The sequence below is a fragment of the Lepisosteus oculatus genome, chromosome 7 (genome assembly GCF_040954835.1).
Source record: "Lepisosteus oculatus isolate fLepOcu1 chromosome 7, fLepOcu1.hap2, whole genome shotgun sequence".
NCBI lineage: Eukaryota > Metazoa > Chordata > Actinopteri > Semionotiformes > Lepisosteidae > Lepisosteus > Lepisosteus oculatus.
Window position 1 is genome coordinate 29,657,972 of NC_090702.1, and position 13,796 is coordinate 29,671,767.

Consider the following 13,796-nt stretch of genomic DNA (forward strand, 5'->3'; position numbering starts at 1 on the left):
ATGGTTTCCCTGCTCCATTCTGTGAATGAGTATTTCTTGTTTCAAAAATCTCTTTTGCAAAAATTACCCAAGTTAGAAACAGGTCAGGCAAAGTGGTATCATCCAAAAGAAGGTAGAAATCTAAAAAGACAGTTTTGATGGATCATGTCTCTTCTAAACAAATTAAACTTTATACATAATTAACTAGTCATTGAGAATGTCGAGCCAAGAGCGTCGAAAACATACATAAAGTGCTTTCCAAGACCACTTAAAATATATTCTCTTGTCATTGCATGTTTCATTTACACGTTTTTCATGTAACTTTACCTGGCAGATTGGACTAAATTTAAAAAAGGTTTAGGCTACAATGTAAAAAGAGAGAGTCCGTCATAGTGCCTTGCTAAAGTATTCACCTCCAAAGGTTTCCACAGATTGTTGCTGTCTGGAGTTTGCTATTGTAATCTTTTCAACTGCTGAAAATATCTGGAAAAAGCCTAAAAATTAATAGCCTGATTAAAAATGATAACAGTATAAAATGTGCTTGTGACATCAGTTGTAGATTGTTACGGGTTTGCTCGGGGTATATAAGATGTGTCTGTGATGAACCTGAACTTGAAGTCCAACCATATGTACTACAATTATATCTTCCATAAATATTTTTGGGTTCTAGGATGCAATTAAAACATGAGCTCAAAAACAAAACATCAAAAGGAATCATTTTATCCTAATACAATGCACTTGTACAGTTCTGTACTTAATCTAAAAAATGTCCAACCATCCTCATGAGGGAGTTGCCTGAATATCTTCAAGCTGTTCATGTACCTAGAAAAAGTAAAAAGAATTTAATTAAAAAATATATATATTACGTTCCTACATTATACTACAAACGGTCCTGGGACTCAGTTTTGATTCAGGCTTTGAGGGGAACTTGTATAACGTTTAGGTGGGTAGCTGCATCAGCATGCGTAGGCTGCAAAGGAACAAGTAATAGGTTTATTCCATGCTGAAAAGAAAAGAAAGGAAACACATCTGAAACAATGTTTTCTTTCTTCTCTTTTCAGCATGGACTAAACCTATTACTTGTTCCTTTAAAGAAAAATAATTTTATCAATATTAAACAAACCCTGTTTACAACTGATCCATGAAATATTTGACACAGTACCCTTGCAGAACAACCCAAGGAACAAAAGAACAGCATTACTCCTTCCAACCAGTGGCTACACTGACCAAAAATTGTCACCAAGATATATGTCACTGAAGATTTTTGTGGGAAATCAAAAAAATTAAACACTGCAAAAACATTATTGTAGACTGGATTAGTGGTACCATACCATTAAAAACTTACAAAGAAAAGTTGTGGTGTACAGCAGTATGCTGAACAGTCCAATGCACAATAGCCTTCGAAATGACAAAAAAGTTTTAGGTTTTTAAGAAATACCAGACATAATATCTGTTTCCAGAAGTCTTGTTTAATTAATATAGCCTAATACCAACAATTAGTTACTAGGAAGTGACTAAAAGTTAAATAGAAGTACAATAAATATTATAAACAAGCGACACTGAAACATTGTGTCTCTTTTCTTTTCAGCATGGAATAACCCTTTACCTGATCCTGAACAAAAGAAAGCCATTTACCCCAGTGTCCTTTTATGGTTGTTGATACCTTCCTTATGTGAGGAGCTCATTCATTTGTTTCTTGAAGAATATCAACTTATGTGATATGGCTGACTATCTTCAAACCAGTGTCTCATGTGAGGACTACACTCACGACATTAGAGATTAATGTGTTACTTAATGAGATAACAAGGCAACCTCACATTTCTAACCCAAAGTTAGTATCAAGACTACAAACCTCTTTCATTTCAGGCCTTTTATTCTTTCTCTCATTGAGACACTGGCTGGCAAGGAAGTACATATTCTCTACTGATGAAAAGTCCCAATCCTTTATCTTCTTGTCCACAAATTCCTCCAGTGATATCTCCTCATCTTCAATTTCATCTTTCCAACTCACCTTTAAAAGAAGAACACATTGAAATTAATGTCAAGAAGTAAAAAGTTTTATCATTTCCCTTAATTAACCCATTTGCATTTAGCACAGGTAAAATGTTTCTAATGATACCAGACTGCAACCTCAGACAGAAGGAGAACTGAACAGCATTACTTGAAGTTGAATATTTTCAGTAAATTACATTGTAAGCCTTTTCTATGCCAGATTAACTTTGACTTGTTTCCCTAAATCTTAGGCATTCAAATTTGCAGTTGACAGATCATATCTTAAGTTTACCTAAAAGACCATTCTGTAATGTTAAGAGTTGTCAAACAAAAGTAATAATATAACCATAGATATAAATATAAATGGAGATTGAGTCTGTGCCGAAAAAACAAACATACTGCAGTACTGTTATGCTTAGCAAACGTTGTCATTGTTTTCTCTTTAAAGGTATAAAGTAGGAGCTTTAAACTACTGGTACTGAAATGAATTTGATTCAGAATAAAATTTGTAACAGACCTTTATACAGTATGTACAATATATTATAGATACAGTACACATTATATAATGATTTTATTTTAAGAAATATTATGCATGTTCATTTCTCCCCATCAGTTCCCACCACTTCAGTTACTTACACTATATTTTTCAAAACTCCTGGGATAAAAGTACAAAATTCTAATGTGAAGTTAAAGCACTTAATTACTGTAGAACTGAGGACTGGCAGTGTACTGTATGTAATGTGGTTCTTGGGAAATCTCAGAGGCTGAACGGGTAGATACTGTAAGAGGCAAGTGCGGTGTCTGAGATCCTGCAATTGAGTTTAGTGATCCAGTGAGTTAGCCATCTATACAAAGGAGTACTGTGTACTGTGGTAAAACTGATATTGAGACTCCTAGATGCTACAATTAAGTGAAGCTATATAGCAAAAAGTGCAAGTCAGTTATGACAAGACACAGGGGAGGACATGTGTGCTTAATAAATTATTAAGTGTTTTGTGAAATTTATATATATATAATATTGATAAATTGTACAGTATATATAATACATATAATAAAATTGATATACTGTAAATCAATGTAATTTCTTCTGTTGTTATAAAGTTGTTATTTTTTCAAGGGGTGGGGATTCTTAATATTTTTGATAAAGTTTCATCCCTTTCACATGTCCAAACATATCCAGTTACTGATTTCATTCTGAAATCTATCTCTTTTTGTAAGAGGTCTGTCTTTAATACAAAGCAAACATTACAACAACAAAAAATAAAATTAGCTTTTGTTATCCGAAAATATCTGATTTTATGGTTGATGAGCGTAAAATTTAAATTCATCATGTGAAACCCAAAGGTAAAGGAATGGTTTTATAGTTAGTGTTACTTCACAGAAAACACTTGTGTTATAATCCTCTAAATAAAGTGAAACGTTTTTTATTTATAAGCAGTTTTGTCACATCAAGCTCATATCCTGTGATGTGTTTGGCACAAATTCATAAATAATTTAAAATTGCCGGCCAGAATACAAAATGTTCAAGAAATCAGATTACAAGTAAATTATGTGGGGAACTTGAAAAGTAAATGCATTTATTATTACGGTACTGTATATTGACAAAGAAATAAAAGGTATGCACAGTATCTTCAGAAACTTTTCACCCTGTGATTTTCTTAAACACCCCACTGCCTAAAAAGTCATGTCATAACTGTATTTGCCATTAATTTACTATTTGTGACCATCACAAATGAGATATGACATTTCAAGGGTGTTATCCTGGATAATATCACATACAAGTGTATGGAAAGAATTTATCAAATGTAAGAAATGATGAAAATGAAAATGGTTTACCAAAAACTTGGGATCACGGTTCTCATCAACTGGAGGGTGTCCAGATATGATTTCAAGCAAAACCTGTCACAGTTGATAAATTCATTATAATGAAGTTATAAGCATTAATGTAGCAGGAAAGATGTTAATGTTGTGATCGGTCAAAACTATATCAGAGTAAAATTTCAACATTTTTTGGAGAAAGTAGAAAAGAAAATCAGAAATATACTATTGAAATAATCTGTAGAATTATTTTAACATTAGTTTTAGAAACGTTTCTAAGCTTTGAAAATCTTTTAAATCTGCAGAGTGTGGTGGTCGCCTTTTCCATTAATAATACATACATATTAACAAATGGAAAACAACCATTTGACTGGAGTCAAATCTTTTATCATTCTTGATCCACTTTTTAGATAACATTTGTGACAGGCCTCTATTGTTTAAAATAAGAGTACCTAGCCATATGGTCTCTAGCACAGAAGATAAATTTGAGCTCCTGTGTCAGATGGAGGTCAGTCACCGCTTAGATTTATGCAAAAGTCTTACAGCATTCTTAGTGATGGTATACAAATGAGCAGAAAGCTCAATACCCTCTACTCCAACGCTTAAAAGTGTTTAGTTTGGCATTACTGTGAAATCTCAGCCACAGTCAGAACCTCTCCTAGTCAAACCGGCGTGATTAACAGGCTCATGAGTTAAAAAGGCAAACACATGACCTCATATTTTCAAACTGAAGGAATAACAGAAAGCAAACATTTCAAAGAAAAATCTTACTTACAACACCAAAGCTAAAGATATCTGACTTTGGAGTGATCTCTCCTCTTAAGGCCTCCGGTGACATATAAGCAGTAGTGCCCACAATCGTTTCAGTCATTACTGTCGAGGTCAGTTTCGCTGAGGCACGTGACAGCCCAAAATCTGAGATCTTTGCCACAAACATTTTATCCAGCAGGATGTTTCCACTATCAAACACCAAAACACAACATTCAGTCTACTGACAGTATCTTTGCAAACTAAAACACCTTCTTTTTTACTTGGGTTTATCTTTACAGTAATAGTATTTAACTGTTACAATATCTGTTTTTTTAATTAAAACACTTAACTAATTTTGCACCGATTCCCTTAACTTTCACAGAAAAGGTTTAACATAATCTTAACTTCATAGAGTTAAGGTAAAATATACAGTACATGAAGATAAGATTATACTGGTTTCCTATAAATCCTTTTGATGTTTTCTGTCTGGATAAATCTGACTTTTTTACTTCAGCAACATCTTAAGGTCCCTTTAATGTATCATGCTTCATCTTTGCATACAACAAACAATGGAGGCTGGCTTCAAACAAATACTGTAAAGCAGAACAAGAACGTAGACTGGGATGGGAAGTGAAAGACTGCACGTCATGAAATTGTATTATGCCAAAAAGTGCAGACCACCTTCAAGGCAGTAAGCCAATGCATCCAAACTCACTGGAAACAATACAAAAGGTGTGTGTTTTACTGTCTACTACATAAAGTTAACTTATAGAGGCCAAGTTGTAAAACCAAAAGAGATGGATAAACTGGGTCTTAGCTTGCTAAATGTATACAATTTAGATGTAAGCTCAGTAATCTAAATGCAATAAAACTAAATTCAGCTAATACACAAATACTCACAACAGCCATACCAATACTACAGACATTAGTTATACACCTAAACTGAACAGTCTGTATCTGTAAATCTGTAAAGTTCAGGGTAATGGTCTTGCATTATTATATTTCAAAATCGTAAACACGTCATCATTGTGTCCAAGTCTTGCTGTGCTGTGAATAATGTGAAGCCAACAACTGAATGAAGTCCAGTACTATTGAGCTAAGAGGAAACTTCAACTTAGGTTACAAGTGACCGACCTGGAAATAATATATATAGTGACTACTTAAATACTGATTTCCCAGTTTTTATGTTGTTGCATTGAAGTACGTCATGGAAGGACCTGCAAGTTACACATTTAAGAAAATAGCCAGACTGGTAGGTAGGTAACAGCTCCTGATATGTGTTTTGGAACAATAAAAATCTTTAGTTTCACAGATTTTCTATTCTGTGGTGCGATACAAAATTAATAAAGTTTATATCATTGTTAACAGTAACTTTACAAAACATTAATGTTACTATATTGTTCTTTTCATAACAGAGATCACATTGTTTTTTAAAAAGCTATCAAATACTGAAATTTAGATAATGAAAGACCTTTTGATGTCCCTGTGAATATGATGGTTGGTGTGCAGGTATTCAATGCCTCTTGCTGTGCCCACAGCAATAGAACATCTTTTGCTCCAAGGAAGTGGAGGGGTCCCATCCTGCAAGAAAATTAATTTCATTGTTCATAAAAGGATACAACAAAAGTACAGATCTTAGATAAATAAAATCTGTTTAAGGTAGAGTGGTCCAGCTTCAGTCCTGAAGGGTCAGCTTCCAAGTTTCCTAGGTCTCAGAAACACATGAAAAGCTGGGCAAAGTTAACAAAATCAGTCTAATTATGTCAATAATGAGTTCATTTAGGTCAGTAAGAGCTGAAATGGAGTGAAAAGATGTAAAATCACCAAACCTCAGGGATTGACGTTAGTTCGAAATGGCTTGGGACAAAACTTGTCAGGTAAGCTTTAGAGAACCTACTAGAACCTCCTTTGCTAAGGAAAAGAACTGTCATAAAAACATATGTTTGCTACTATACGTTCTCCATCATCTAACCTTGTCCTGAAAACAGCAAAATAATTAACAGATGAAGCATCCTATAAGCACAGTGGTGCAGTGGTTAGCTTTGCTGCCTTGTTGCGCTGGGGACCTAGGATCAAATCCAGATCTGGGGTAGTGTTTGCACAGAGTTTGAATTTTCTCCTCATGTTTACATGGGTTTCCTCCAAAATATACTGGCAGGTAATTGGCCTCTGGGAAAATTGGCCCTGGTGCAATTGTATCTTTGTCTGTGTGTGCTCTGTGATGGATTGGCCGCCACCCAGGGTGTTTTCCACCTTGTGTCCATTGCTTGCCAGAATCGACTCTTGCTCCCCCACAACTCTGATTTGGATGAAGTGTTTAGAAAATGAATGGATGAATGGACAAACCATCTTAAAAGCCTAAAATGGATCAAATTCTCAAAATGTAAAACAAACATCACAAGTATTTTTAAGAGTAACCTAGATTTTAACTCTATTTATTCTGTGATGGTTACATATTTTTCAGTACTGTCCCCTCTATTAAGAATGAACAACTTTAGTCTTTAGTAGAAAAGAATCAAAGAAAGATAATATGTACTGTAACAATACTCACCAGACACGCTAGTCGGTCTAGCAAACTGCCATTAGACATGTAATCAAAGACCAAGCAAGGATGATCTCCATCATAAGAAAACCCAATCATTTCTACAAGGTTCTCATGTTTCAGCCTGAGAAAAAGAAAGGTTATTTTCTAACAGCACAAGGTACAGTACAAAGTACATACTGTATAAACCAGGTGAGTCAGACTCAATTCCTGGAGAAACTAGTGTGTTCTGCTCTAAGTTACATAGTGGGTTTAATTGTTAAATTGCAGAATTGTAGTATTTCTATCTTGGTTCTAAAATGTTTCATATTGAAGTAATGTATTTTAATATTTTGATTTATCAACTGAAAGCATCTTAAGGAACAAGTAATAGGTTTATTCCATGCTGAAAAAAAGAAGAAAGAGAACACAACGTTTCGGCCGTGGAGCCTTCTTCACTAAAATAGTATAATGATATCATATAAAATTATATCATAAAATTATTTAAAATAGTATAATGATAATTTAATAAATAATAACAATATACATTTAGGTTAATTGTTTAATTAATAACACAGGTTGAAACAAAAACTAGAAGGCTCTAGGCCCTACAGGAATGTAGACTGACACTCTGATATCAGCTATAGAAAACACTACAAAGTGTACATTCAATTTTCATATTCTGGATATGATACGGAGATTTCACAATTACAATAATTAAAGCACAAGGGGAAAGTCTGTTTTCTTTAAACTCCACATTAATTCACTGACATTCCTCAGACTTAAGCAATGTCTTTTCATACCGAGTTCCTTAAAATTGACAGCTTAACATCCCATTGTCTGGAAACTTTAAAAGACATTTATTTATATGAAATGCGTAATTGACAAACAAATCCGTAAGACTGCATTATGGATGCTATATATTACTTACAATAGTACAAGTTTGGCCAGGTCATTTATGTGTACTGTATTACATTCAATGAACAGGTTGAAGCTTCACAATTAATCCCTAAAACAGTGTCACTGTCTAATAAATTAGTTATAAGTGATATAATACAAAGATTCATATTCATTATTATTATTATTCATCCATTTGTGGAAAATCATATACACTAAAACAACCCTTCCTTAAAAAATGGCTTCTAAAGAGCCACGTATATCTTATCTTCTTTTCACCACTATGTGTGCAGATTAACATTACTAGAAAGAAGTTTTTAAAAATAACACAACATACATTTTCATAGCTTGTATTTCTTGCTTAAACTGAAGCTTTAGCTCCTCGAGTGAGAGATCAGATATCTAGGAAAGAAACAAATTACCATTAATTTTCAATACTTATAAGACAGACTACAGAAATAAATTATTAGTATTCTACTATTCTAAACTATTAGTCACAAGCAAGCAGCAAGTGTGTCTGCAACTGGAAGCAATGCAAGCAGTACAGTACATCTGTAATGTTCAAAGGGGTTCCAGTCTGGTGAGATAGATATTTACAGTGAAGTGGGACATGTAAATATTATACAGCATACTGCACTGTAGTATTACTAATAACCCATATAGTGGAAGGTATTGCTAGGATCTGTTCATTTAGCCTTCTCCAAAAGTTACATTAAGTCAGAATAAAGCTGACTTGCTTTAGCAGTTCTAGTAACTTACACTACATTTCAAAGGACAGAACCAACACCTATAAACAAGCCATAAAGCAGGACAACAACTCAAGCAAAACAACCACTGTTTCATATCAAAGGAAAAGACGAGAAGTAATTACATATCAAAGAACTGAACAAGTACTCTTTTTGAGAAACTTCTTTCTGAAGCTGCAGTATATAGGAGTTGGGCAACCCTTGCAGTTTGTCTGTTCTGCAGGGCAGACCCTGCGTGCCTTGCTGTCCTTCTTGAGTTCAAGAAAAACTGTGTGCTGCCCCCATGATGAAGAATTTCCCACAAAATATGGCATAACTGTTACATTCTCATCCTGCAAGAAAGGCATGCTGTCCAGCAAGAATGTTTGTCACATCATGATGAGCCCACAGGAACAGCAGCTAGTAAGGTCTCAAGACCTATGCAATGTAACTCCATGCAGTCAGGGTGCCATCAGCTGCTTCAAGTGCAGTTCTGTAGCTAACAGACACTTGCGGCCAGACCATCACACTTGGACATGACATACAATGACTCATGGTTTCTCTGATCTTGGCCTATCATTGAAGAACATCTAGCCACGTTAGAAATTGCTCGCCTTTAACAATAAGTGATGGTGCACTGACCTGGTCTAGTCTCCAATATATTGATGGCAGGCATTTTTCTATTGATAAGCAAGGCATAATGGTTTCTTTATGTGTTTCTTGATTTTCACCATGCTTAACATTCAACATCTTTTGAGTCCAGTCCTGTATGTTTTATTGCTAATACAACATTTAAAGTCACTGGAGTACATCACTGTCAGTCATGAATGATAAATTAATCAAACTGTAGTGAAAAACATATAATTAATATCTGAAATCCATGTACTTCATTCTTCTACAACAATATAGCCAGAGTTTATTTTGATGTTCAGTATAGTTGGCCATAAACAACCTCAGCAGTTTAACACTCAGTATATTCTGCCAATACTGATCTTGTGTCTAGAAGGACACTTACCATAGTTAGTTTCTTCACTGCTACCACTTTCTTATCGATGCAAGCTCTGTATACCACTCCAAAACCACCCTCACCAAGCTTATTCCCACCTTTAGATACTGGGCGCTCATCAAAATTACAGGTCAGCTTTCTTAGCTCCTGGAAAGAAAACCTGCTGAAACCTGAAACATACAAAGGTACTCATGAGAGGCAAAGTACAATTCCTAAAAAAAAAACACATTTAAATTGCTTTGCATTAGGTTCCTGTATCCATTCATCGCAGCTTGTTTTATGGAATGTATGTATCGCTTGCATTCCAGCCTAAGACGGTTTTGTACTTGTAAATATTTCTGTTTGGTAAAATAACTAACATTTCAATCATGTATTTAAACTGTTAGATGCCTAATTAAGTATTTAGAATTTAGAGGAGGTCAAGTGGTACAATCAGCATATGCACTCATTTGGAGCACTGGTCAACATCACTAGTTCTTGACCGGGTTACTACCTGGGAAATGTAACCAGATGTAATCACAATTTCCCTAAATGGCTGTTTACAACTGACAGACCAACACCAGAACTGGCCAGGGAGTACCAAGCTGGTCATACTCCAGTAACCCACTCAGTGTAGTCAGTGACAGAACATCATTGCTGCAATCATTGCAGGCTCTGCTCTGGGCCTTAAAGTCTTACAGTATAAAGCAAATAAATAAAATGTGATTTGAAATTAAAAATAAAAGATTGGTTCTGTATTTTTCTATTGTGGTATTCTAAACAATCAATATAATACTGTTTCCAGTAGTGGATGTCACTACATCTTTAACAGACAATCAAGATGAACTATTTGTTTTGCTCCAATCTGCTCCAATTGAATGTTTCAATTCAAAATCTTTCCATTCTCATCTTAAATTTCTATTTGCACACAGCCCAAGAGCTGTAAATGTGTACAAATTCATTCAAATGCAAATGTGTACATAGCCATATTTAAGTAAGCTGCCACTTATTTTCTGTACTGCATTACAAGTAGGGCTGGGCGATATGGCTAAAAACATTATCACAATAAAAAATTTCATATCAGTCGATATCGATAATTATCACGATAAATGTCAAATCATTATTCCTTTCAAGTTTAAAGGCAGATTTTTTCTCCTGAGTGAAAGTCGAAGAAACCAGACAGTTAATTGGTAAATTAAACAACTCTTTATTTTAAGAACACAACAAACACTTGCCAAACAGCAGAAACATTAAACAAATCTGAGGTAGAGAGTATTCAAGTCTTTTTATGTCAAAATAGGCATGAGTAAAATTTACAAAATAAATATCTTAATAGAAAAATTAAATACTGCAGTGTGATAAAACACACATAGAAGATGGCTCAGACAGACTGCAAAGTTTAAAGTGCTCTGTTTTATGTCTGATCGTAAAAAGCCAAAATATCTCCAAATTACCGAAGTTGAATGACCTTTTCTGTCGACGATGTCATCGTCCTTCGAGCTGGTCGTTGGCAGCACTACATTTGCTTCAGTGTCGCTCATTTCTCCACTCTAACTACAATGCTGTCAGCCACCACCGTGTCGGTAAACAACACCACATTAGCTGCCCGGTCTGCAACACGCACGCGAACTCACGCAGTATTCTGTTCGCATGCGCATATCATGCGCAAAGCATAAACATATATATCGAGCATTTATCTAACTTTTGTTAAAATTATATAGAGGAAAATTATATCGCGATAATTATCGTCCAGCACTAATTACAAGCATCCAAAGAATGATGCTCAAAGCCAAAAGCCCAGTTCACAGGGCTTTCATATGGTCAGAGGTTATGTATAATGGGAACATATGTTCTCATACTCACCTTGGCCATCAAAGTCCTCTTCTTCTGGCTGTGTTGTGCTATCAGGGGCATAACTTTCAACTGTTCTTCCCACAGGAATGGTTTGTGCCTCTTGACTGTCCCTTATGGCAACTGGGGCTTCTTTTACAGCATCTACAGGAAAACCTGGCTTGTCTTATTCAATAAATCTGGTATTCTTGTTAAACCAAAACTGTGATTAAATAACTGTTTTTCACTTTTGTGGTGCTTATAAAGTAGACTATGAATAGCAAGAAATGTCACATGACAGAGTTTTTACATTATTTTGACTAATCCTTCAGAAATCGAGGGCAACACCTAAATAAGTCACTAAAATAACATAGAAACATGGGAAATTCCTTATACATGTATGCCATTATTATTACTTTAAAAGAATACTAAGTAAAAATATTTTGATTGACCTTATTAAAAATGACTAAAATTGGTTTAATAAAATTGCTTTTGTTGGTTTAATTAATTATTTTACATTGTAAAACTGCTATAACCAGATTCCATTTACCTGGAAGTAACAAGCTTGCAGATGAGAGTAACTGGTTCTGCACCAAAATATCCACAAGATCACCAACCGTGCAATTTGTTGTTCCCCAGTCATAAAGTAATTCAGACGTTGGGCTTTTGCCAATAGCTGCCTGTTGTTCAAATCGCCTTTAAATACAGCAATCCAAAATAAAGTTCACGTAAAAAATAAAACACATAGTACATACTTTTATTAAATCAACTAAATGTAATTATAATTTATGAAAAAACAAAACTGAAATTATGAAAAATTCAATTCATTGAATACAATTCATAATTAGAATACAGAATGCTTATCTCCAGTTGTCTTCTTTCCCAAAACAGTGGTTTCACCCTTGGAACCTGGGTACCACTGTGTCAGCTGGGGCCCATTATAGCTAAACTCTAAAAGCACTAGAGCTAAATGATGCCTTTAATTGATCTGACTGCTCAGCTAATTCTGCACTCAGCACTTGGATTAAAAAATACTGTACTTTAAGCATAACGAATGACATAACATAATTCATAACATAACGTCAGCATACAAAATGTTCTCCTCAACTTGATTTTGATCCCTTTTGTTCAGACTAAACAACTCTGATCATATAATGATGAACAGACACAGGTGGAAATGACAATGTATCGAACATTCCCACAATGAACTAGTCTTTCCCATTTCTTGATGTCCAATTAGTTACATTTCTGGCAACACACCTAAATCAGGGGAATTCTCTGAAACTCAGAAAATGGTACAAGGTTGATACAACACAGCAGAAGTACTGGAGTAACTTGCTATGCACAAATGTTTGTTACTTCTTAGTTTATTACTAGTGGTTAATTTATAGAGAGGGAATTTTCGGTCAAAAAAAGGTTTGCAGATTAAATACGGCACCACTAGGCCAAATCATTATTTCAGGATTATATAATGTATATTAAACATTGTACTGCTACTATTAACTTATTTTGGATGATCACTAGACGCTAAGGAGACAGTCGTTGACACATTTAATTTATAATTTAGATGTATCATTTTTGATGCATCAACAAATCAGGTAATTATTAGAATTCTCAGGAAATTAAGACATTTGTATTTAGCCGTGTCTTTAACAAAAAAAAACACGAGTTCAGTACCTCAGATGAAATTGATTATATCTTGGCTCTCCTGATGGTTTTTGTATATTCACAGCAATCTTCTTCCAATCTTCTTGAGGGTCCAGAAAATCAGCCAGTTTACGAAACATGCCATGATTTAAATTCCTGACGTACGTGGATGGGGTTATCGTTTTACTCATCGCGTATATGAAAATAACAGAAGGTTACTTCTACAACTTTCTGTGGCAGTTTATGTATAGTTGTCAATGTCGTTATTTGATACGTTCAAAACTCTAGGACGCTACAATTAAACGAAGAGTTAAGATCACAGATTCCTAACGGACAGAGATTCACATATTACTGCTGGAAACGCTTAATTTAAGCTAAAAGTCTGCTAAACATTCTGTCTGATCATGTCTGATGTCACATACCATACCGTTATCTGAAATTAATTTACATTATGCAGTAAGTGTTCTGTCCTATAAACACTGAAACAGGATTTACATTTCATGATGTTGAACACAGAAAGTTTCGGAACTACCCAAATTGAGCAACTCTCACTTCCTCGTTACAGTGACGATTTACTTTAAATAATATTCGTCGGCGGAAAACAAAATGTAAAGTTCGATTGAAGCGTCACCTTTAAAATGTAAACCATGTG

The 13,796-nt window shown here is 34.6% G+C and overlaps 1 protein-coding gene across 2 annotated transcripts; it reads right to left on the reverse strand.

Annotated features, from left to right (window-relative positions):
• Positions 1–683: 683 nt before the first annotated feature.
• irak4 (interleukin-1 receptor-associated kinase 4) lies at positions 684–13,736 on the reverse strand. 2 transcript variants are annotated; one of them, XM_069192369.1, is made up of 11 exons: positions 13,175–13,736; positions 12,048–12,193; positions 11,531–11,674; positions 9,698–9,858; positions 8,295–8,359; positions 7,091–7,205; positions 6,011–6,120; positions 4,565–4,748; positions 3,808–3,870; positions 1,832–1,990; positions 684–801 (listed from the first exon to the last, which is right to left on the reverse strand). In XM_069192369.1, exons 1-11 carry the CDS (start codon positions 13,333–13,335, stop codon positions 760–762), a joined length of 1,350 nt encoding a protein of 449 aa, XP_069048470.1. In that variant the 5' UTR covers positions 13,336–13,736; the 3' UTR covers positions 684–759. The 2 variants fall into 2 exon arrangements, with proteins under 2 accessions (XP_069048470.1, XP_006642971.2); XM_006642908.3 differs by having other exon boundaries at positions 11,531–11,662; positions 13,175–13,734.
• Positions 13,737–13,796: the final 60 nt, after the last annotated feature.